The sequence below is a fragment of the Melanostigma gelatinosum genome, assembly GCF_949748355.1.
Source record: "Melanostigma gelatinosum genome assembly, chromosome: 11".
Classification (NCBI taxonomy): Eukaryota; Metazoa; Chordata; class Actinopteri; order Perciformes; family Zoarcidae; genus Melanostigma; species Melanostigma gelatinosum.
In genome coordinates this window covers 8,618,081-8,640,705 of record NC_136644.1, presented here as the reverse complement: position 1 = coordinate 8,640,705, position 22,625 = coordinate 8,618,081, and the positions used below count along the sequence as shown (strand labels likewise).

The window sequence follows — 22,625 nt, the reverse complement described above, 5'->3', positions numbered from 1 at the left end:
GGCTCAGTTCTCCAATGGCGAGCTGTAGTTTAGAGCAGGTCAGTTGTAATCGCATCATAACCGCCGCCACATGCCACCAGCAAGAGGATTCGTGTTCAGGAGCACAGCAGCAGCATGTTGCCCATTACTCAATGCTACTAGCGTGTATATCGATCATACTTTAAAAAAAGACAAATCTAACGATACAAAAAAACTCAAATGAGGTGAATGAAAGGAATGTGCATTAATAAAATAATCTGACATAAAGTGTCCTTTTATGTCTGTGTGTCTATATTTAATGGGACATCTTTTTCTTTCTCATCAGAATGACTTTTAGACCATAAATCTGAATAAGTGTCCAAAATAGGGAGCAGTTTAAAAGGCAAGTTATTTATTCGTCATTGAACGCTCCCATAAACTCCATGACTAAAACAAGAAGGCACTCAAATTCAGTTTACAGGCTGTAAATCAATGATTGTCATTCACAGGTAAGTAGAGGTTACAGTTGAACGCTGTTCACGTATATGGCTTTGTATTCACAAGTCTTATATGCTGATTATCTAATCAGTTTGTCAAGATGTTGCTGCCCTGTGAAAACTGTATCTCAAAGAAAAAAACATTTTTCAGATAGTTCAGTTGTAATAATTGCTTTTTAAATAATTTTGCTGAAGAAGTAGGAGGCTTTTTTCAACGAATAAACAAATTCAGTTTTATCTATACAGTGACTGAAAGCAAAGTTAAAAACTGTGACGTTTATTTTGGGTTCATAAGCGTGGCTAAATTATCACAACATCACGGCAATGTCAAGGTTCTCTGTACTGTGAAGCCAAACAAAAGATTTCAAATATTCACACCGCTGGCTCTCTAGTTCTACGGAATGGATGCTTTTCGATGTTTTGGTGGTGGTGGTACGTCTACAGTCGAAGACACCACCAACGATTTTTTTCGAGGAACTAATACGCTAATTCATTTTGTTTCCCTGAGGAATTCAGTGGTGTTTATTTATATTAAATCATAATTAGAAGTCACCTCTCCAAGTTACTTAAAGCTACCACAAGGAACTTTCATTTTGTGTCGATTTTGGCGGCCCCTGTGGACGAAAGTGTAAGTGTTTCCAAGCACCAGAGTCCCTTTAAAAAAACTAATTTTACTGCAGCAGGGTCTGACGGTCCTGGTTTCCCAGTGCCTCCCTTCCCTCCAGCGGACCCACAAATGCAAACTTTAAATGAGGTTGCTGCATCATTGGCCATCTTTGCATTGGCAGATTGGTGTGTGAGCGTGTCAATCAAACCATGAAACTGAGACTACGACACTTTCACAAGTTTGTGGGCTTATAAACAGCCTCCCTTCAAAACTGAATCAATGTTTTATGGTGGCTTTCCAAATGCCATTTTATGTGCATTGTAATTCAAGGCACAGGACCATTTGAGCATTAATCACAAATAAGATTAAGACCGGAGCGTTTTAAGACCACAAAGCTAGACAAATCTTGGCTAATAGAGCCACAAACAAATATTCTGTCACACAACCTATGTAAATAAATAACTGAATAGGCAGATGCAAATTTAAAAATGCACTAATGTAAACACACAAACTGTACATGCAAACATACTCCCAATATTAAGACATTCCTTAAACTAAAGCAGCAACATTTATCTGAAAGATAACTTTTACTCCGATAATATTTCACTTTTAACAAATATACAGTGTCTCTAGGGATCAGAAGTGGTCAGCACCCAACATTAGTTTCCCTGCATATAATTTGGCACCATCAAATAACAGGCTTCTTCTTTAGAACAAAACTTATTGAAACATCAACTTTCTGAAAGTGTGACACAAATTTCTTGGCAAGAAAAAGTTAAGTCAAAGTCATTGTGACAGTGAGTCCCAAGGGAAAGCTGGTATCTGACCATTTTTGAACTGCTTTCAAAATACATGAACTGAAATGATAAAATCTTTGCAAACGCATGCACGAGTACAGGAAGTACTTCAAATAAAATGAAATGCTGTCACCTAGCTGAAATGTCAACATAAAGGTGAGCAGTAGATCCATGTTGGATCAAATTGTAAATATTACCATAAGTCACATTAGTTACATGAACACATCACAAGAAAAAGGCAGCGATCCAAGCGAGTCATTATTGCGTCAGCTTCAGTGTCAGGCAGTGATTTTTGCAAACAGGAGGGGAGAAAAGAAAAAATCAAAAGCGAACTTTAGGGCTCTCATCGTGGTGCGTCTCCAGTCCCTCTCAAACTTCACCTGCCGGCCTCCAGTCAGCAGGGAGGAAGCACAGTCCAGACAGTGGATCGCCTTCAGCTCGAAGGCCGGAGCTTTGGCTCCTAGACGGCCATCCAGCTTGGTGCCGAACTCAACCATATCGCCGGGATTAAGGTTCAGCAGGACTTGCCTGAACTCATGGCTGGCCATTAGGATTACATCCCCGGTTGGGTCCCCCACACCTCCGTCCCGGAGCATCCCCACGGTCACCTCAAAGCGGTGGCTGTCGAATCGCTTGATGTGGCAGGAGTGTTTGGCCAGAGCCTTGATCTGACACATCTCTTCCTCCTCTTGCATTTGGAGCAGTATAGGCAGCGTAACGGTTGCCGACGGCGAATCGTCTGTTAGGTTTGAGGCCGTGGCATTCTTTGGCTCGCATTTGGGATACGTCTCTCCGTACAGGCAGCGCAGCCATTCTCCCATGAACACTGGCAACATGTTGATGACCGACTGTGCCCCGTTCTCCGTCTCGGCCACGCGAACGTGCTTGAAACGGCCCGCCCAGGTGACTCTGTGTCCGTGCAGGTGGCTGCAGAACAGCTGTGTCTGCGCCATGCCTTTGGTTTCCCAGGCGGGGGGCCCGCACACCTGGCTGTACTGTCTCCAAGTCAGGGTGGAATTGTACACCTTCTGCCCCTCTGCGTGATACACGTAGATAGAGAAAATCAGGATCAGCATGGAGATGCAGAGTAAGATGAGCTTGACCGGACCGCGGTCGGTCAGTGAGCGGAAGACATCCAGAATGGACATGCTGAACCGCGTCCACAGCCGCAGGCTGACAGGGATCGCGCAGACTACCAGGGTCACGATAACCTTCGTCAGCTCCAGCTCCAGGAGCCACTTCAAGAGCTGGATGAAGAGCAAGGCGGCGAGGCCGAAAGCCAGAACGGGCAGGGCGAACAGGAAGAGGAAGTAGGCCACGCAGGTGCGCATTAGACCCACAGTGGAGGAGCACTGGAGGAGCACCACGGAGAACTCGCACCACATGAAGCACACCAGGTATGGAACCAGGAAGCAGTAAGTCCCCTTGAAACTGCGCATCCTGGCCATGCTGAAGGTGGAAACAGACGGGAGAGAAAATAAATGCTTTTGTGGACATATATTTATCAACAAAAAGACGGGGTGGACTTTAAAGCCCACTGACGCAATCCAGTGTCTGAACTTGTGTTCAACAAACACATCCAATCGCCCCAAATGCTCCTGCTCACCTGAAGAACAGATAGAACAGATAAACATAGAGCAGGCAGGGGAGGCTGAGCTTCAGCACCACCGACTCCCCCAGTGGCAGCGTGGCGAAGGTGCGCCCCAGGCACCGCAGCACTGTCATGTTCTCTGGCAGGAACTGGGTCAGGCAACACAGAGATGATGCAACCTGGATGAAAACAAGAAAAAAGAATATCAAATGGGCGAGTTAATAGGCGACAGGATGCTGTGATTCTGATGATTTAATAGCATATGGTATGCCCGGTGTAGTGTGCCCCACTGACCTCTATGACCATGGCTCGGCGTGCGTATGTCGCGGCTGTGGGGCTGAGGCTCTTGTAGCTGACAGCAGTGAAGAAGATGGCCACGGTGGAGAGCTCAGAACAGGGGATCCAGCCCTTGTCGGCTACCGGGAAGGAGAAGATGACGAAGAAAACGGACAGGATGAAGTAGAGGTACGGCTCCAGGTTGTTCCACCCGAAGTTGGTCTCGGCCTGCTCCACGTCCAGGCCGGGTTCAAAACGGGTCAGCAGAGACATCAGTGCTTTTAAGTTCTCCCAAGTCTGTGAAGGAGAAAGACATTGCTGAGAGTTAAAAAATAAGATTTTGAACATCCATAAACCCATATTGCCAATTTTGAGACATTAAGATCAGCATCCACTGGCCTCTCCACTGCATTCTGACAGGTCAGAAATGTTTCCGCTTTATATCTAAAATGTTCATCCACATTAGTCAAGTGAAAAACAATTGCAACTACATCATTGTCTTGACAGATCAGCGAAACGTGTAGAAGCACAAAAAAATCGGCCTCAATTGCCGCCCGCAATCACCTTGCTGCTCTGGAGGACACGCAGCGTGCAGATGATCATGGAGACGAAGGACAGGTAGAAGACGAGCAAGGGGATGGCGAAAGCGAACAGGTCGACTGTCAGGTTGCTGATGATGAAGAAGAAAATGAGCGCGTTGACATGCTGCGTGGGGATGACCGTGCTCAGCCACTGGACGCCGGCCCGCGACGCCCAGTCCACCAGGTGCTCCTTCATCTCGACGACGCCGTGCAGCGGGTACTGCAGCACCTGAGCCGAAGACAGACAGACAAGAAGGGAGACCGCAAAAAATGAAAAATGCAGAAAAAAAAAAACTGGGAAGAGAGAACTGAATAATACAACAAAAATTAGACAGATATTTAATGAAGGTTAATTCAAGGAATATAGAAGGAATTGTGATAGAGATGTGATTACCATTAAGCGTGACTTCATGTCCATGGCTTTTTTCATGGCCCCGTTCTGCCTCGTGTCCATCATCATCCCACTTCGGCCAAAACTCCAAGAACGTTTGAAGGCATTCTTGTATCCCGACGGCACCAGCTCAGCCTTGTGCTTTAAAACACAATTACATGCACACAAATACACACACACACCAGTGTGAATAGTTGCAATTAAAAATAAAACGCCATCCGTGTCCTTATGATGACGGATTATTTCTGTTGTTGCTGATTGGGTCTTTTACCTCCCCGCTGCTGTCGTTAGGTTTGGGGCTTTCAGTCTTGGCTGTGACCTGGCGGCCAGCTTGGGGTGATATACCTTGTGCATACTTTTTAGTCATTTCAACAAAGTCGTCCAGGTCCACCAACTGTGTGGCTGAGAGGACACAAAGAACACAGTTGTAGGGTAAGTTATAGGGTAATATCTGTGTCTCTCTTTCTCTCGCTCTCTGTCTGCGTACTCACACTCATTGCTGACCATGCTCTCCAGGACTTTCTGGGTCTGGCCTGAGGTTGGACCAGGAATCCGGCTTGCAGTGCTACCTGTTGGTGAGGAACGACTACAACATCAGTGGGTTACAAACATTTCCTTGGATGCCCTGCTGCATGCAAACTGATAATCTCCACCATGGCAGTTGAGGACACTGGAATGACAAAGGGGAATGATTTAACAGCGGCCATCATTATGACAACATGCCACAGCATTCTGGACAGTCTGTAGTACATGAGGCTGGATTGTCACAATAAAAAAGAAATTTAAAAAACTTGATTGCGTCTTTGTTCATGTGTCTGTGATCGTGTGCGTGCATCCTACCTTGCACTGCATTGACCTGGCTGACATTTTCCAGCAACTCGGCCACAGCCACCTTCTTCTTCCTGTCCGGGTTGAGTTTCCAGTACATCATCATGGCCGCTTTGCGCACCGCCAGCTCAAACCTACTCTCTGTTGACAACTTGCGTATGTCGGCCTCGTTCTCTGGGGTGATTCCTAGTGGTGGACAATGCAGAGAAGGAACAGTTAAGGAGCAACGAACACAAGCATGCACGAACAAAGTTTACGGTATTCCATTACTTTAACCTTTTTTCTGGATCCAACAGCGCTGCAGTGCACTCGCAGCGCCTTTTCTTCCCTGTTTAGCAGCTTTAATCAGCCAGGTAACAGCCAGAAGATTGTTTAGCTCTGTGTCCTTCTCTTCAGCAAGACTCAAATGGTGCTGACCCAGCTGAAACACAAGAAAAGGGGAGAATAATTCAGCTTGAGTGGGCTTTGTCCAAATAAACATAATCAGACAATGTCCTCCATTCGTTTGGATAATTCTCAAGGCACTGGTTTTATAGGGACTATTTCTTCAACAGAAAGTAGCTCAAAGTTCATAGAACCCCCCCCCATCTGGACTACAGATGACTACAAAACCCATAACTCCCTGTCCCTGTGGCCATCAGTGTCTCCGTCACGGCTGACTAAAAGGGGCAGCAGAGGCCCCAGTGGCAGATCAAGTGACTGGTTTCTAATCTTAACTGTCATTTCATAACTTTCTTCTCTCACAGTTACCATTAAATGCATCTTGTAGAGGACGAGATGTGTCTTTATTCGAAGTGGCTCCTGTTTGTGTCTATGTTAGATACACAAAGCATATATCATGTCATGAACCTGCTTTTATTAATAATAATGCATTTTATTTGTAAGGCACTTTTCATTCAGAAAATCTCAGAGTGCCAGCGTGTATTGTGAATCAACAGTAATATCAAGCTACACTCATACAGTAACAATAAACTCTGATTTCCTGTGTATTACTGTGGAGTGGGTCTATCATGGGATATGAGATATTATTGGAGCCTCTGATCCCCCCCCGTCTTCTACCAGCACCTCTTTTTACATTTGTACTCGTTGGTAGAGAACGTAGAGCAAATAGAGTGTGAATATTTCATTATTATTCCTACAAATTCAGCGACACTGTAATAGTGTCCATAATGAGTTGCATGCACGACCGTATTTCGGGCTATCACATTGAAAGCCTAAGGATCATCTTCCAAGTGGCCAAAAATAGACACATGCTCGCAACCAGACTGAGTCAACCAGCAGGATTGAAAACAATGTCAAGTGCCAGTCTGTGTGCATGTGGGTAATAGGAACAGTGTGTAGTATTTAGCAGGGATCTATTGGCAGAAATTGAAAGTTTTCTTTCCTGTATGACCATTTGAAACTAAAAAACATTGTGTTTTCTTTGGCTAAGAATGAGCCGTTTATATACGGAGTGTGTCCTCTTTCTACAGCAGCCCAGAACGGACAAACCAAACACTGGCTCAAGACAGGGGCGTCGTTAGGCCTATTTTAGGGCGGCTGAAGCCCCCCTCAAATGTTCTTCAGCCCCCCCAAATCATTTGGCATTATTGGCTTTCAAAAAAAAGAAAAAATATATATTTTTATTTTGGTGATGTCATTAAATGAAACTAATGTTTCTCACATGGACAAGTTATTTATAACTCTAACATGCTACATATGTGCGTGCGTTCTGGTTTGTATGTTTTCACCCCCTTCAAATTACAATCCAATGGCCTATCATCATACTTTCCTTTACAAGCAGGAAAATAATTTCCCTCTCTTTATTTGAGAAATGTTCATATTTGTGTTGTCACATTTCACTATGACCCTCAAATTCTGTCTCTTGTGTTATCATATACTGAATGCAAGCAAAACTACACAGCAAAATCACACTATTTCTGATTGAACCAATCTATGAACCCTCTGAAACAATGGATATCCGCGGCCCCAAATGGGCCCCAAAAACAATTGCCGCGCGCCATGGACGCAAACATGCCACTCCCCTTGGGGCTAAGCCCCCCCCCTTTCTTTGAATCCTAGAAACGCTCCTGGCTCTAGATAAGTACATTTGAGTTTTTGAGTTGGCCACCATTGTGCTCCTACACGCTAGGCACACGGGAGAAGTTTTAGTTGGTTACAATCTGCGATCTCGCCACTAGATGCCGCCAAATTCTACACACTGCACCTTTAACTCACCCGGGTCTGGGCTCTGGCGTCACCGGCTTTGGCCTTCTCCTCTATCTGCTCCAGGGTCAAGTCCTCTTCTGGTTCTTCATCTGGAGCAAACAGCAGGAGATGTCAATCAATCAAAAACCAATCTCCGAATCAATGGATGACATAACACCCTCGCCCCCATACTTGTATGGTGGTATAACTTTATTGAAAGAGCAGTGTGATTCGCACAATTACAGCGATGAACAAAGCCCACCTGACATACAACTTGTAGCATGAGAATAACAAGAAGTCAGAGGCGGAGTAGGTGTGACAGTCTGTACATCTGTCTGTCTATGCAGATATCTTGTGACAAGCCCCCAGAGCTCCGTCACACACACACACACACACCGTGCCTGCAGGCAGCTACGATGTTACATCATTACTTGTCGATTGCATTGAGTTTCATAATGAGTGTTACTGTCTCCCGAGTGTCCTTTAAGCGAAGGAGTTCATCTTCTTCGCCTGCGGCCCTATTTCAAATGTCAAAGTCTCTTATTCTCCGCATAATATCTCACTGGTGCAACCAGTTTGTTGGTTTCACTTTCACCAGCTCTGAAATATAATGATGGGAAAATACCACAAAGTTTAAATGAGTATTTAATAATATGTTTACCATGATCACCATCTTAGTTTCGCATGTTACCTTGCTAACATTGGCTAGTTAGCCCTAAACGCTCAGCTGAGACAGATGGGTATGTTATTAGTTTTGCAGGTCTTTAGTCATGAACCAAAAATCGTGGACGATGGCAATCTATTCAACAGCTGTTGAGATATTTCCCTAAAAGCCAAAAGTGCCAAACTGCTGGCCACTAGCAAGAGAAAAAGTCAAGGGATCACCAACGTTGGTAGAATTCATCCTCTGGGGACCATGAAAATAATGGGCACTGAATAAGCAATGAACCTAATCTAACTTTAACTGTTGAGATATTTCAGTTTGGACCAACCATCATGCCGATATTGACATTACAACACAGTCTCATAATAATAATAATCAGAAAATGCAATGTTTTGCATAGACTTTTTTTTCAGGACATTACGTTAGAAAACAAAATTTCACAAAAGTCCTGCGTTTGCTGGACCCATCCACCTCCCCTCATGCCAACCATACGAGGTTTTTCTCAATATTTAATACGACACTTGATCGTTGCATAGTCAAGTGGATGCGGTTAATTTGTGTGTCCAGCACAAACAAGCATCCTAATTGACTTTCCATTGGGATTGTTTTCATCCTGAGCAACATACAAAAAAAAAGACAATTTATGTCCATGTACACAAAACCGACGGATCGCATTTCGTTCCTATTTGACAACCTGCCATGATACTGGGCTAGCATTCCAGAGAGTCTTGCAGTTAGCATGACTAAAAAGGTTCTGCAAAGTAACCTGCCAGTCACAGTAAAGACGAGAAGGTAATGAATATGCAAAGGCCTTGCTCTTCTTCTCTGCTGAATTTCTTCAAAAGCACGTGGTCTAAGTAAGGATTCAAACGTTGAATGTTGAATTAAATTAAAACATTGGATAAAAAACAATACTTCATTTTTATTTGTTTTTAAGGAAGTCAAAAACCAAAGATGGTTTTGGACTTCCTTAAAAACACAGATGAGCTTTTTACTTAGTTATCAATGACCAGGCTGTTGAGTAGCAGAAAGCCTCAAATACCTGGGGACCATTTATTCTTCTCTTGAATGGAATGTCAATGTTCAAAATACTGTACAGAAAGCCCACCCACATTTGTTGTTTCTGCAATATGTTTAAGGCAGGGATGTGCCATTTGTATATTGCTGGGATCGAGTGTTATCACATTCTCTATCTCAGTGTTATGGAAATTGCTCAGCTGATGACACAATCACAATAAACTTGACAAACAATAATTTGCCAAGATTTGCCAAGCATCTTTGATATTTATTTTAACACCTGTGTGCTTAGGACTGGTTTGAAAATTATGTAAGACCCCCCCCCCCCCCCTTCCTTCAGGAAAGAGGCTGCGTAGCATTGAGAACTATACTTGTTTCTGTAAAAGCACATTTCCTGAGGCAGTGAGGGCCCTTAACTTGTCATCATGAACTCAACTTAACTGTGTCCGCTGGTGTCTTAATGCACCGGCCCCTTGTGTTGTATTTCACTCTGATAGAGTATTTTTACATGTTCATGTTGGTGTTCTATTTCGAGAGTATTTTGATGTCTATGCTGATGATGCTGTTTTGTATTGTTGATCAGTATTTGTTGTTTTGTTTCATTGAAATGGTAATAAATTCCTTAATCTTGTATGAAGAGACATTCGAAAACATGACTACGCGAGACTTCTGCTCTCGGCGCAACTAAAACTCACAAACAAAGGCATTACCTTCCTCCTCATCATTGGCATTGTCCTCGGCTTTCCAAAGTCTTTCCTGTATTATCACCCGCTTGGCCGTGGAGGCAAAGGTGCGTTTCACTGGGGCGGCGGAAGAAGCTGCGGCAGCCTCAGTGGAAGCAGTGGAGGAAGAAGTAGGGGGATCTGTCAGAGAGTTACAGGTCACGCTAGCTGATGTAAAGGAGGCAGATTTGAGCTTTGAAAGGGATGCCATTTGAGGGGTAGAGCGGCTGGGAGAAGAAACAAGTGGAGGTTTGCTCAGAGGAGGAGAGAAGGGACTGGAAACGGGTTTGAGTGGTTTGGATGGAGTTAAGGGCTTTGACCCCTTTACAGATGGAGGGCAATCCATCGGTTTAGATTCTCTGGGTTCTGTTGGTGATTCGGCGGGGTGAGAGGGAGCAGCAGGGAGGTTATTGGAGACGAGTGAAGGAGGGGTCTGTATGGGAGGGGGAAGAGAGGGTCCATCCACAACAGGGCGTGGCCCCTGGGTGTTGACAGCAGTTGGAGTTGATGGGAAATCCTTCTCCATGTTTTCTGGAATAAAAGAAGAAAAAAAAAGAGCCAAGTAATTTGTAGACAACCATACACTGCAGCAGAAATAATCGAGGTCATTTCTAATAGTGAGTCATGAGTGAAGACACAGCTGGCAGGGTTGAATTCGAGAACCTTCTCCTCTGGATATTTTGCACCGTATGACACCTTCCCTTTGAAAGGAGAAAGAGTTTTGAAACAAACAAAACAAACGAGGCAAATAAAAAAAGTTTGAAACTTGACAATTTAAATTAGTTGTACACATGCATCACACGCGGACAATAAATGTGCGAGCATACGGGTACTTCCCGTTAAGCACATTCTCAACACTAAACCAAGACAGCTCTGACTAAAACAAAAAGAAAAGAACCCTTACTTGGCAACTGAACGAGCAGATTTCTTCAGGGCACAAAGTCAATTGTCATCCCGAATTCAGAAGTTGAGTCCGTCGTCCATGCTGAGCTCCGTGAGCTCCGCACAGTTCCTCGAAACCGGAGACGCGCACACTGTCCGCGGCCAAACTCTCATGTGTCTGGTGTGTAACAACACTGCAACTTTAAGGCCCCGCCCTCGCGGAATAGCCTCGCTCCCGATAGGGAGAAATAAACGCCAGTCTGACGGTCAACGTATCCGATTGACTACTCTGCGCGTTCTCGCTTAATACACTTATGAGGACCTTTTTTCTTTTCTTTTTTTACCTCTTGCGATCATCTCCTTGAACGTTTTCTCACCCGTGTCTCTTTTTGTAGCTTTAAAAAAAAAGTATTTCAAGTAGTGGGGTGATGGGTGTATAATGAGGCTGAACGTGCTGTTATTTCAACTGCAGTATTTAAGTAGATTATGGGGTTCCAGGTCAAAAGCTACATATATGCACGCCTGCTCTTAATCGAGGCTGACTCTCTCCGATATGGCACCGGTTGACAACAAGATCGGGACACACACGCACACACACACACACACACACACACACACACACACACACACACACACACACACACACACACACACACACACACACACACACACACACGCACGCACGCACACACACACACACCATGACGTGGAGACATTCAGCGGTCTTATAACGAGGTTACACTGTTTGATTGAAACAGCTTGATACTTCAATAAGAACCGACATCAAAAGCATCGGTCTGAAATGCCCTTTTCTATTAGATTTCATATAATTTAACATAAACTCATCTAAACGTAAACATTAGTGCCTTCATCATTTCTTAACGCCAGGAATAAGAATTCGAGATATCCTGCATTAATTCATGCATTTGATCATTATGAATCATGCGTTAGTTACTCAAGCATATGCTTTGCACCTTTTTCATCAATAATAATCAGACCCACTCCCATATATGCGGTGTATAGATGTACAGTGTTAAGGTGCGTTTGTACACGAGCACCGTAAACTACATTGTTCCTTTGGGAGCTGTCCACCTGCGCGAGTGCTGAAAAAGACAGCTCGCAGTTTTTCTCTCTCCCTCTTCCTAGAATCCCCATGGGGGCGCGTGAGAAGGGACAGTCGGTTTCCGCCTGGAAGAATATCTTCTCACATTTGCAAACATCCCACGAGCATCCAGCAGGCCTCCGGTTTCGGCCCAGTGGAGTAAAAGCACCCGGGAGCCCCAGTCAAGCCACACTCCCGCGCGTGTCAACTCTGAGAGCACATGCCCATTTGACAAAGTGTCTCTCCCTCCAGATGTGGGTTAAAGGATGACACATGCTGGTTCAATCCGCTGATGTGACACGCATAGCCCCCCTCCCCCCCCCCCCATCCCTTGGAGAGAGAGGGAGAGACTTGCTCTCATTTTCTTTGCAGAGCTGATATACTTCACATGCAAACTATAGTTCACACTCCACCACTCCTTAAACTGGAGCACTGCATCGTTTCACTTGTTTATATTTGTTTGGATATATATTCTAAGAGAGCTGCATCTCCCAGTTCACAGCATCTGCGCGCGCGAGAGGGGCGGGGCTGTCTGTGACCCCGTTAAAAAAAGCGAGGCGTCTCCATCGTTTTAGAAATTCGAGTCTCCGTCTGTCGCGGATGCCACAATGTCTGACTGCAGAAGGTCGTGGAACCGGGAGGATGAGCTGCCGGTCTACCTGGCTGGGCCGATCACCACCGGACCCAACCAGAGGAAAACCGGGATGTTCAGCTCCGTGGAGGGGGCGTTCGAGAGCAAGACCATAGACTTCGACAACTACGCGGTGGGGAGGAAAGAGAGCCGCACCCCGAGAAGCGGGAGCCGCGAGAGGGTGTTGGACGCCGGCGACCACGTCGGCAAGACGTCCAGCGAGGGCCGGGAGGGGTCACCGTCCGACTCGCCCGGGGAGACGGACGATGTTCGCCCAGGTGTTGTGGTCAGATTCTCATCGGGGAAGGAAAGCCCCAACGGGGAGGTAGGAGTGAGGATTTCTTCCCTTGGCTTTTTCTTTTACTGTGTGGCTTATTGTTTGAAATTCTGATCAATTGTGTCATTATGTAGCAAGGTTCACGATTAATATGATTTATACATTAAGTTGGCTCCAACTACTGAAAGCATGCAATTGAATCATTATTGTTTTTAATGCAAAAGGTGTCAAATGTCGCCCAATTCAACATCCCCACAGGAGTTGTTATTCTGACACAAAAGCCTCCGCCTGCATAAATGATGAAGTTGTGTGCTGCAATGCAGCTTGGCCATTTTAGTTTACGTCTACGTAGCTCATATAAAAATAAAAAAAATCCCCCAAAAGATGCAAATGCACGTCGATGCAATGAAGCTCGTCTCGGTGCTGAACTGGACAGCGTCCCTCGCTTGTGTTTTTGTCTGCGCTCACCTCACGTGAGCAGTTTGCGTGAGCGCGTGTAGGGGTGTGTGTGCGCGCGTGGACTATACACGTCTTTCTCTGCAACCGTGCAGACATTTCCACGGTGGAGAAGGAAAATAACACTGCACACTGTGTTCACGTTCTTCCTTTATAAGCATGCTTATTGGTTGAAGATGCTGATAATTCAGCTGGGCTGTCAGGCTGCCTTCACCAGCCGATGATCACTGGTTACCTGTGCCATAACATCCTCTTAAAGCTGTTGCATGCAGCCACCCTCCACGTCGGTAGAGGGTGTGGAGGCATGGCAGACATGCTTGTTAAACTCATGCGTCTGAATACTATGATTTTGTTTATTATCTCATCCTATATACAATCAATGCAAATAAAAGAAGGTACTAATATTAGCAATATTAACACCAAACGTGTATACACACACAAGTGCTGTATGCGTTTCCTTGCACCCTCGTCCACCGCTGCCGAGGATTACATAACTGATTGTGCAATATATCAAAATGTCAGGATTGAATTCAACCGCTCCCTCTCTCCCTCACTCCCTCGCTCCCTCTCTCCCTATCTCCTTCTCTCCATCTCTCTCTTCCCCTGCAGAGCGAAAGGCTGCTGATCAAAGGAGGGCGGGTGGTCAACGATGACCAGTCTCTGTATGCAGATGTCTACATTGAGAACGGGCTCATCAAGTGCGTACAGAAGGAGCCGATGATGTCAAATATTTGACATACTTTTACAGTCGATAATGATTTCCCTTCCTTATTCCCTCCTCCTCTTCCACCATACTTTAACCACTGCACTTCTTCCTTCCTGTTCCTGCATTTCGCCTCCCTTTCCCCCATCCCTTTGGGTCCCCATATCTGATCCTTGGCAGGCAGGTGGGGGAGAATCTGGTCGTGCCGGGGGGCATCAAGGTGATCGAGGCTAACGGCCGCTTGGTGATACCGGGGGGGATAGATGTCAACACCCGTCTGATGAAGTCTTACCTGGGCACACGGCCTGCCGAAGATTTCCTCCAGGGCACCAAGGCTGCGCTCGCCGGGGGCACCACCATGATCAGTGAGTGTGGGATGCCGCAGTACATACTGTAAACCATATATGATATCAGTAGAACTCTTTCAATCCTAACCTTTGACCCCATCCCACGCCTCTCAGTTGACCACGTGACCCCCGAGCCCGGGCAGAGTCTGCTGGAGGCGTTTGAGTGCTGGCAGGAGGCTGCGGATAAGAAGGCCTGTTGCGACTACTCGCTGCACGTAGACATCCCCCAGTGGAACGAGATGGTCAAGGATGAGCTGGAGCTGCTGGTGCAAGAGAAAGGTGCGTCAGATTTAGAAACAATTTGGCAGAGTATTGAATCCTCTTACAGCGAAAGCACAGTGGAAAGCCATTGTTGTCCGCCGTGCTGTCGTGGTGGTGGTGTGCAAATTCTGCTTGTAAGCTGTTTTAAGTATCACTTTTCTTTTGGGGCAGCGAAACCAATGCAGGAACCGAGCCAGCTGCTTGTGTGTCACATTTCCCCTCAAAAGTAAACTTGAGAGTTGTAATGAAGTTCATCTCGTCTGTATTTATTGCATGTGGTGATACATTGTGTACATGTGTTTTTATCCTTGCTGCTGCGTCACCTGCTTGTTATGGTCCCCGCTGTGGTCAGGCATCAACTCCTTCCAGGTGTACATGGCTTACAAGGACATGTACCAGCTGTCGGACTCTCAGGTACGTGTCACAATCACTACTGCCGCGCTCATGTAAATCCATGACTCACTGCTCTTTCCTTTCACTATTAATCCTCCTCTTTGTTGTTTGGCCTCATCCCTCCCTCAGCTGTACGAGGCTTTCTCCTTCCTGAAGCAGCTGGGCGCCGTGGTGTTAGTTCACGCTGAAAACGGAGACCTGATTGCTCAGGTGAGCGCTACATAGCCTCCTCTAGTTTGCGCCTGAGTTGCAACTGGCAACCTCGAGTAACCGTCAGATGAGAGACTTTCTTCTTACGTAACTCCCCGGCTCTCACGGAGAGAGAGGGAGGATTAAACCTGCTGCCGCTGCCGTGTATGACAGGTTCTTCACGGGCCACCATTGCGGTTGACCGATATTAAACTAATGATGATGATGTAATGGCGAGAGCGAAGGTGTCGATAAGGCTGACGGCGGTGATGAAAAGTGGGAGTCGTGGTCATGGAGATGATGGTCCTGATTAAGGGGACAATTAAGGCGAGAGCCGTGACGCGTGTGGAGATGAATGAGGGTAATGAACGATAATGGGAGCGGCGATGAATGATAATGACATACTTGTTAACCTAACCGCAATGGACATAGGGAGATGGATGATGAGGAACCTTTAGAAGCACCAACCCTCTCAAACAATGAAACTAAAAATATTTTTTGAAAAGAAAAACAATAAAGGGTGTCTGGTTTTCATCCCAGTTTTCTGCTCCCCAGACAGCGCTGTCAGAAGCACAACAAGAGCAGCCAGCGAAAAGCTCCCACACGGTGCGCTGGCATTCTAGGATTTACAAAGCACACTCTGTTTTCTTTGGTAGCATGACAGACCACGAAATCTTCATTTTACAGCCATGAGATGCCACTAAAACGGGAGTCTTGTGGGTAGAAGAAGATTTCACAAGTGCTCTGTGCAGTGCTGGCAGTTATTGTGTTGATCATGAAGATAATCATCTGTGTTTTCAGGAGCAGAGAAAAATCCTCGAGATGGGAATCACCGGACCCGAAGGCCATCCGCTGAGTCGTCCCGAAGAGGTGATCACATTCCTGTACACTCCATTATCTGTCCATCCATCCATCCGTCCATCTGTCCATCCGTTCATCCAGCAATCCATCAATCCATCATCAATCCATCTATCCATCCATCCGTCCATCTGTCCATCCATCCATCCATCCATCTATCTGTCCGTCCATCCATCCGTCCGTCCATCCATCCATCCATCCATCCATCAATCATTCCATATCCATCCATCCATCAATCATTCCATATCCATCCATCCATCAATCATTCCATCCATCCGTCCGTCCGTCCATCCATCCATCCATCATCAATCCATCCATCCATCCATCCATCCGTCCATCCGTCCATCCATCAATCCATCCATCTATCTGTCCGTCCATCCATCCATCCGTCCGTCCATCCATCCGTCCGTCCATCCATCCATCCATCCGTCCATCCATCCATCCATCCATCATCAATCCATCCATCCATCCATCCATCCATCCATCCGTCCATCCATCCATCCAGCAATCCATCCATCTATCTGTCCGTCCATCCATCCATCCATCAATCATTCCATATCCATCCATCCATCCATCAATCATTCCATCCATCCATCCGAGGTTTCAATGCCTTCTTTACTTCCTGTCCACGCAGCTGGAGGCTGAGGCGGTGTTCCGTGCCATCACTCTTGGCAACAGTGTGAACTGTCCCGTGTACATCACCAAGGTAATGAGCAAGAGTGCAGCCGACACTATCGCCCAGGCCCGCAGGAAAGGTCAGCCACTTCACATCTACTCGCTCCAGGAGTGTCTATCTGACTCTTCCAGTGTTCATGTACGTCTTCTTTTCACATCCCGACCTTCACTGTGCCGCTACCCCCCCCCCCCCCCTTCAAACAGGTTCTGTCGTTTTTGGCGAGCCGATAACAGCCAGCCTGGTCACTGACGGCTCCCACTACTGGAGCAAGAACTGGGCCAAAGCGGCTGCTTATGTGACCTCTCCACCTTTGAGTCCCGACCCCACAACCCCAGACCACCTCAACACACTACTGGCTTGGTACGTCTTCAACCCTTTTCGGGAAAACATTTCGCGTAAAGCCCACGTTTTTAGCGCTTTGTGATGATACTTCTCTGAGAAACCTGACAAAGTATGTCGCCGACAGTATATTTCATGTTTCAACACTGGGACAAGTAAAGAAATCATATCTAATTAAAGGGACGGCTCAGCCCAAAATCAAAAATAACAAATATTTCCTCTTACCTGTCGTGCTATTGATGCTATGCTGTGCTATTTGTATTTTGGGGTGAACTGTCGCGTTAATACAGAGTGAGGGCAGAAGAAGTATTTAATTTAGCCACAGCCTGGATGACACCAAATGAGACACCTGCAAGGATCTAACTGTCGCTGTTTTGCCCTTGGATAGGTGTTTGGTATTCATGCCACAAACAGCTGGTAGTTAATGCACAACATCAGAGAAAAAGAGAAACAGATGGAGAGAAGGTGAGGAGAAGAGGGGCAGAAAGAAGGTGGTGGGAGGGACGCACAAAGGACGACATCGTTGTTTGAAAGACACTTTATGTGCCGTTAACTTTATACATACATTTATGTAGACAGTATAATAGTACATGCATACTATTATCAATGCATCGAGGCAAAAAGTATTGAAGTTCAGTTGTAATTATCCTAGAGAGAGACAAAGTGCACAGCATCAAACCCACCTCACTTCTCACTTCACACACATTGCACAGAGCATCCCGCTGTACACTTCTGACTGTCCTCCATTCCATAAATAGCACAGGAACTAAAATCCTTCATCTTCTGTTGCCTTGGCTACCAACTGCCTGCCTTCTCATCCTCCTCTCTGCTCCTCCTCTCTGCTTCTCCGCCCTTTTGTCCGCAACTCCAGGCGGGTGGATGCTGCTGTTTTCTTTTCAGCTTCTGCTGAAGCGACAGGGTGTATTTTTAGGTTCCAACAACAATCTTTCAGGAACAAAATAAGCAACAGTTGTTGCCCGTTGTTTCCGTAATAGGCACTCTCGTCGTATCGGGGCAATGAGCCTTCAGCTCACTATCATGAAGTAATCGCTGTAATTAACAACTGACTGAAAGGCCTGAGATGAGAAACAATGCTAATCTTAGGTGCTAATCAGCCTCGTGTATATCAATGTGTTTGATGATGCAGTGTATCTTTCTGTAATTAAGGCCAAAGGGACAGGTCCTGCAGCTGCGTTGCATCATTCTGACTGGTTCCACGTGACTTTAAGCCACACTCTCGATGAGAATAGAAATGCCTGTGTTTACGTTCATCACGCTTGCTTGTATTGTCTTTAGCTGACCACCTGATGTGGTGGGATGTGTATGTGGATTATTTCATATCGTTGTGTTTGCCTCGATTCAGCGGGGACCTGCAGGTGGTGGGCAGCGCTCACTGCGCCTACAGCACTTCCCAGAAAGCAATCGGTAGAGAAGACTTCACCCTGATCCCAGAGGGAACCAACGGAGTGGAGGAGAGGATGGCTTTCGTCTGGGACAAGGCTGTGGTGAGCAATAAGGATACATGCGTGTATAAAGCAGCCGCGGCTGAAGGTTATGTTTGTCCCTGATCATCTGCCTGTCTGTCTCGCAGGCCATGGGGAAAATGGACGAAAACCAGTTTGTGGCGGTCACATCTACCAACGCTGCAAAAATCTTCAACCTGTACCCACGCAAAGGCCGGATAGCGGTGGGCTCGGACGCGGACGTCGTCATCTGGGACCCCGACAGCTCCAAAACAATCACTGCCAAACTCCAGCAGTCGGTGAGAGCAACAGGAAAAATAACAAGAGAGGATGGATGAATTGTTGGATATGATACGATGGAGAAACAGGGAAATGAAACTGAGGAGGCTGGAGAAAGAGGCAATCCAGACGGGTGCCGTATTTAGGTTATAATCCTCCATCACCCCTCACCCATCCTGTGCTACCATCTCCAGCCCATCCCCCTGTGTTGCTCCTCCTATATGCCCCAAGCCTCTCACTTATTCATCCCCCATCTTCTCAACTGCTGCAGTTTTACTGCCTGTATTAAGCCTTCTGATACAATGCTAGCACAGAGGGCTGAGACAGAGTATGAATGGTGGTGGGGATGAAAGAGTTCTGCCCTTGTTCATCTGCTTAATCCCCTTTTGTCCCCTCATTCTCTGCCTTTTATGCGTTATCGCTCTCCACACAGACTTCAGAATACAACATCTTTGAGGGTCTGGAGTGCCGTGGGGGTCCGGCGCTGGTGTTGAGTCAAGGTCGCGTGGTTTACGAGGAAGGCCAGCTGCAGGCCCAGCAGGGCACCGGCCGCTTTATCCCCCGCAAGCACTTCCCTGACTACGCCTACCAGCGCGTCAAATGCAGGAACCAGGTACAGTACGCAGATCATTTCAAAAGACACTTCTTTTGAAAATATTTTGCATTAAAGGATTAAATAGGCAGTCAACATCCAGTTCCTCATAGTTGCACTATTTTTTTTACAGTCTACAATATGTATTAAGAACACTGCTTAATAATTGTCAGTACAGTCATGCACTGGTCAATTTTTAGATTTTGGTCTATTTATTTTCCATAACACGTCTTCTTTCAGACTAGTGGACAGAAAACATCCAAAATACACATTTAGGTGTTTATTTTATAGCTTTGTCTATTTGTGTCTTGAAATATCTCCTGAAAGTTACCATTACATAATGCCTCATTTGCAAACATAACATTTTAGAAAACTTGCAAAACAAACAAAACATAATTTTCTTAATGTAAGTAACTAACTGGGGAGGATTCATCTGTTAGTTGCATTTTTCACCCGGTTCACCCGGGGTGTCTCCCCTTCATTTGGTTTGGTTTATCGGCAACATTCTAATATGTTTTAAAAACACAACATATACGACTTTGTCTGGCATTGAGCGATAAAGTCCTGGATTTATTTCTGCCGCTGGTGTTTTTTTTCTGTCCTACAACCTTTTTTTTAAAGGATCGGCATTCATTGTTTAACATTATGAAATATTAGACAAATAGGAACGAGCAATCTAGAAAACTGAATCATACAAGCAATCACCACCAATTGTTTAGGTCAAAAATTATCAAAGACACAAGAAATGACATCATAAAAGCAAACAGACAACCATCACTTGCCATGCTCTAATTTGAATTGTGCATTGACGACTAACAGCTTACTGTGTGCGTGTGTGTGTGTGTGTGTATGTGTGTCTGTGTGTTCTCTAACCAGGCGAAGAGCCAGCAGGGCGTTACCCGTGGCTTGTACGACGGCCCTGTGTATGATGTCGATCCTGCCCCCAAATACATCACTCCTTCTCCATCAGCCAAAACCTCACCCACCTCTCACCAACCAGCACCCATACGCAATCTTCACCAGTCCAACTTCAGCCTATCAGGTAATAGGAATCTTGTATTTCATATCAGTTTTAAAAATCCAATCCACTGATTCTCTTTGAGGCTTTTAATGTCTTAAATGGAGCATAAATATCAATATTTTAAGTAAGTACATTTTAATTTTGTCTCCATCTCCCAGGAGCACAGATGGATGACTACATCCCTCGTCGCTCTGGCCAACGTATCGTAGCTCCCCCCGGTGGTCGCTCAAATATCAGCCTTGGTTGAACACTCGACTGTGCACTAAGTGTGGTCGTCGTGGGGCTTTCATCTCTCCAGTGTGTGTGTGTGTGTGTGTGAGAGTGTGAACACACTGGCATGAGTGAACACCTCTGTGTTTTTTTGCTGCAATGGTGACACGCTCTTTTTTAGACCTTTATCATTTTCATCAGTTTTGCCTTGAGACGTGGTCACAGAGGAGAAGCACATTAAACACTTCCAATAAAGGAAGAGTAGGATTTACAATCAAACGAGTCATTCCAAAACAGGAAAACTCATGATCAGAGCACTCACACACACACACACACACACACACACACACACACACACACACACACACACACACACACACACACACACACACACACACACACACACACACCCCCTCTAAGAACCCAAACGTGAACCCAGTGCTGTGTCATAATGTTGTTTATCTCCTTTCCCGTGAGCATGACTTCCTCCTCACTCTTCCCTCGTCCCACGTCTCACTGCGTGGGTCCGCTCAGACACGGTGCTCCTTTCCACAGCTGAAGACGAAATAACAGAGGTTCACAACATTTGTTTTTTAATGTGGCTCACACGGATCCATCGCACATATTGCATGGAAACGTCTTCAGATGTCGCAACACTTGTGGTTTAATTATTGCAATGGAGAAACACAAGGCACATTTGATGTATATTCTTATCCTGGTAAATAGGGTTAGGTATAGGTTCATTCTTTCTAACATTACTGTGAACTTCGATAAAAGCAATTCAGATACTTTATGCAAATGTGTCAATACTCTCCTGTAAAGCGTGAAAGTAGACGAGCAGCTGGGACAGATACGAAAAACAGCTGTGCGCTGCAAGAAGTAGAGTTTGTGCTGTAAAGACGTTATGATGTGTGTGATAGTTTTCTGCCACTCATCACTCATGCCAGAGCTGGATCTTCCTTGTAATGACGTACTCAACTCATTGATGTAAAAGGGCTTCTGCTTTCACTCCCCCGCCCCCCCCCCCCCCCCTTCACTAAACTTCACTGACAATCTTTGTGAGCTGTTTTTCATATTTATTCTATTGATTCTGGATGTTTTCTTGGTACCTTTAGTGTTTCTATGCCGCTCTGTTTTGTTGCTGTTGTCTGGTGTCTCCAATGGAACCACCAATAATGATCAATAAGGACTTGACTGTCGTAAAAGGTAAAACAAACATTTCTGAGAGTTTAATACTGACTTAACATGAGTGATATTACAGTGTGTCACAGGTTTGTTTGGGATTGTCAGGCTGAATTTGCAAACTCTTAAGTTCGGACAATATGGGTTCAACACACAGCCGGCCAAGTGAGACGCAATTACGTGATCAGAACCTCAATTTAGGACGAATATAGGTAATTATACTCCAATATAGAACCTGTGTTCTGTTCAATTTATGGTATTAGATTATGTTTTAGCATCAGTGACAGGGAATGGGAATGTTAAAATGTGTTAAAAAATGTGATTTGCATCCTGGAAAAAAATACCCTTAAACTTTTACATATGATATGGATGATGATACAGTTCTCTTCATAATCATTTGTCATGGTAGAAGTGTAGTCAGGGGATTTTTGGGGGTCATTGTGACCATGTCACATTTGAACACAGACAGGAACTAAATCATGATCCAATTTCCAACCAGGAATACAATGTAGAGACACTGGGAAACAAAGAAAATCACAACACATTCAACACTTGAACTGGTCACAAACAGAGTGACAAAGAACTGAAAGGCGAGACAAGTATGAATACACAAGGAGCTAATCACGAGATGGGGCACAGCTGGAGAGG

The 22,625-nt window shown here is 45.5% G+C and overlaps 2 protein-coding genes across 2 annotated transcripts; one reads left to right on the top strand and one right to left on the bottom strand.

The window, feature by feature from the left end:
* Window positions 1-368: 368 nt before the first annotated feature.
* wfs1a (Wolfram syndrome 1a (wolframin)) lies at window positions 369-11,132 on the bottom strand. The gene is made up of 13 exons (XM_079279203.1): window positions 11,021-11,132; window positions 10,780-10,817; window positions 10,105-10,647; window positions 7,744-7,823; window positions 5,803-5,947; window positions 5,539-5,712; window positions 5,190-5,267; window positions 4,970-5,100; window positions 4,702-4,839; window positions 4,291-4,536; window positions 3,745-4,023; window positions 3,466-3,629; window positions 369-3,308 (listed from the first exon to the last, which is right to left on the bottom strand). The coding sequence occupies exons 3-13, from the start codon at window positions 10,640-10,642 to the stop codon at window positions 2,138-2,140; spliced, it is 3,144 nt and encodes a 1,047-aa protein (XP_079135329.1). The 5' UTR covers window positions 10,643-10,647; window positions 10,780-10,817; window positions 11,021-11,132; the 3' UTR covers window positions 369-2,137.
* A 1,576-nt stretch (window positions 11,133-12,708) lies between these two features.
* Window positions 12,709-21,806, top strand: crmp1 (collapsin response mediator protein 1; the record flags this gene model as incomplete). The annotated part of the gene is made up of 14 exons (XM_079278073.1): window positions 12,709-13,056; window positions 14,074-14,162; window positions 14,348-14,532; window positions 14,629-14,793; window positions 15,128-15,189; window positions 15,298-15,378; window positions 16,159-16,227; window positions 16,850-16,970; window positions 17,095-17,251; window positions 18,594-18,735; window positions 18,822-18,992; window positions 19,406-19,585; window positions 20,441-20,606; window positions 20,744-21,806. 14 exons carry the CDS (start codon window positions 12,709-12,711, stop codon window positions 20,830-20,832), a joined length of 2,025 nt encoding a protein of 674 aa, XP_079134199.1. The 3' UTR covers window positions 20,833-21,806.
* Window positions 21,807-22,625: the final 819 nt, after the last annotated feature.

Excerpts from the sequence above, each read along its gene's own strand:
- wfs1a (XM_079279203.1), bottom strand. The coding sequence starts at position 10,642 with ATGGAGAAGGATTTCCCATCAACTCCAACTGCTGTCAACACCCAGGGG. Across the intron at positions 5,268-5,538 it reads CCAGGTCAATGCAGTGCAAG|GTAGCACTGCAAGCCGGATT; the intron begins GTAGGATGCACG and ends CCTCACCAACAG. Across the intron at positions 3,630-3,744 it reads GCCGAGCCATGGTCATAGAG|GTTGCATCATCTCTGTGTTG; the intron begins GTCAGTGGGGCA and ends GTTTTCATCCAG.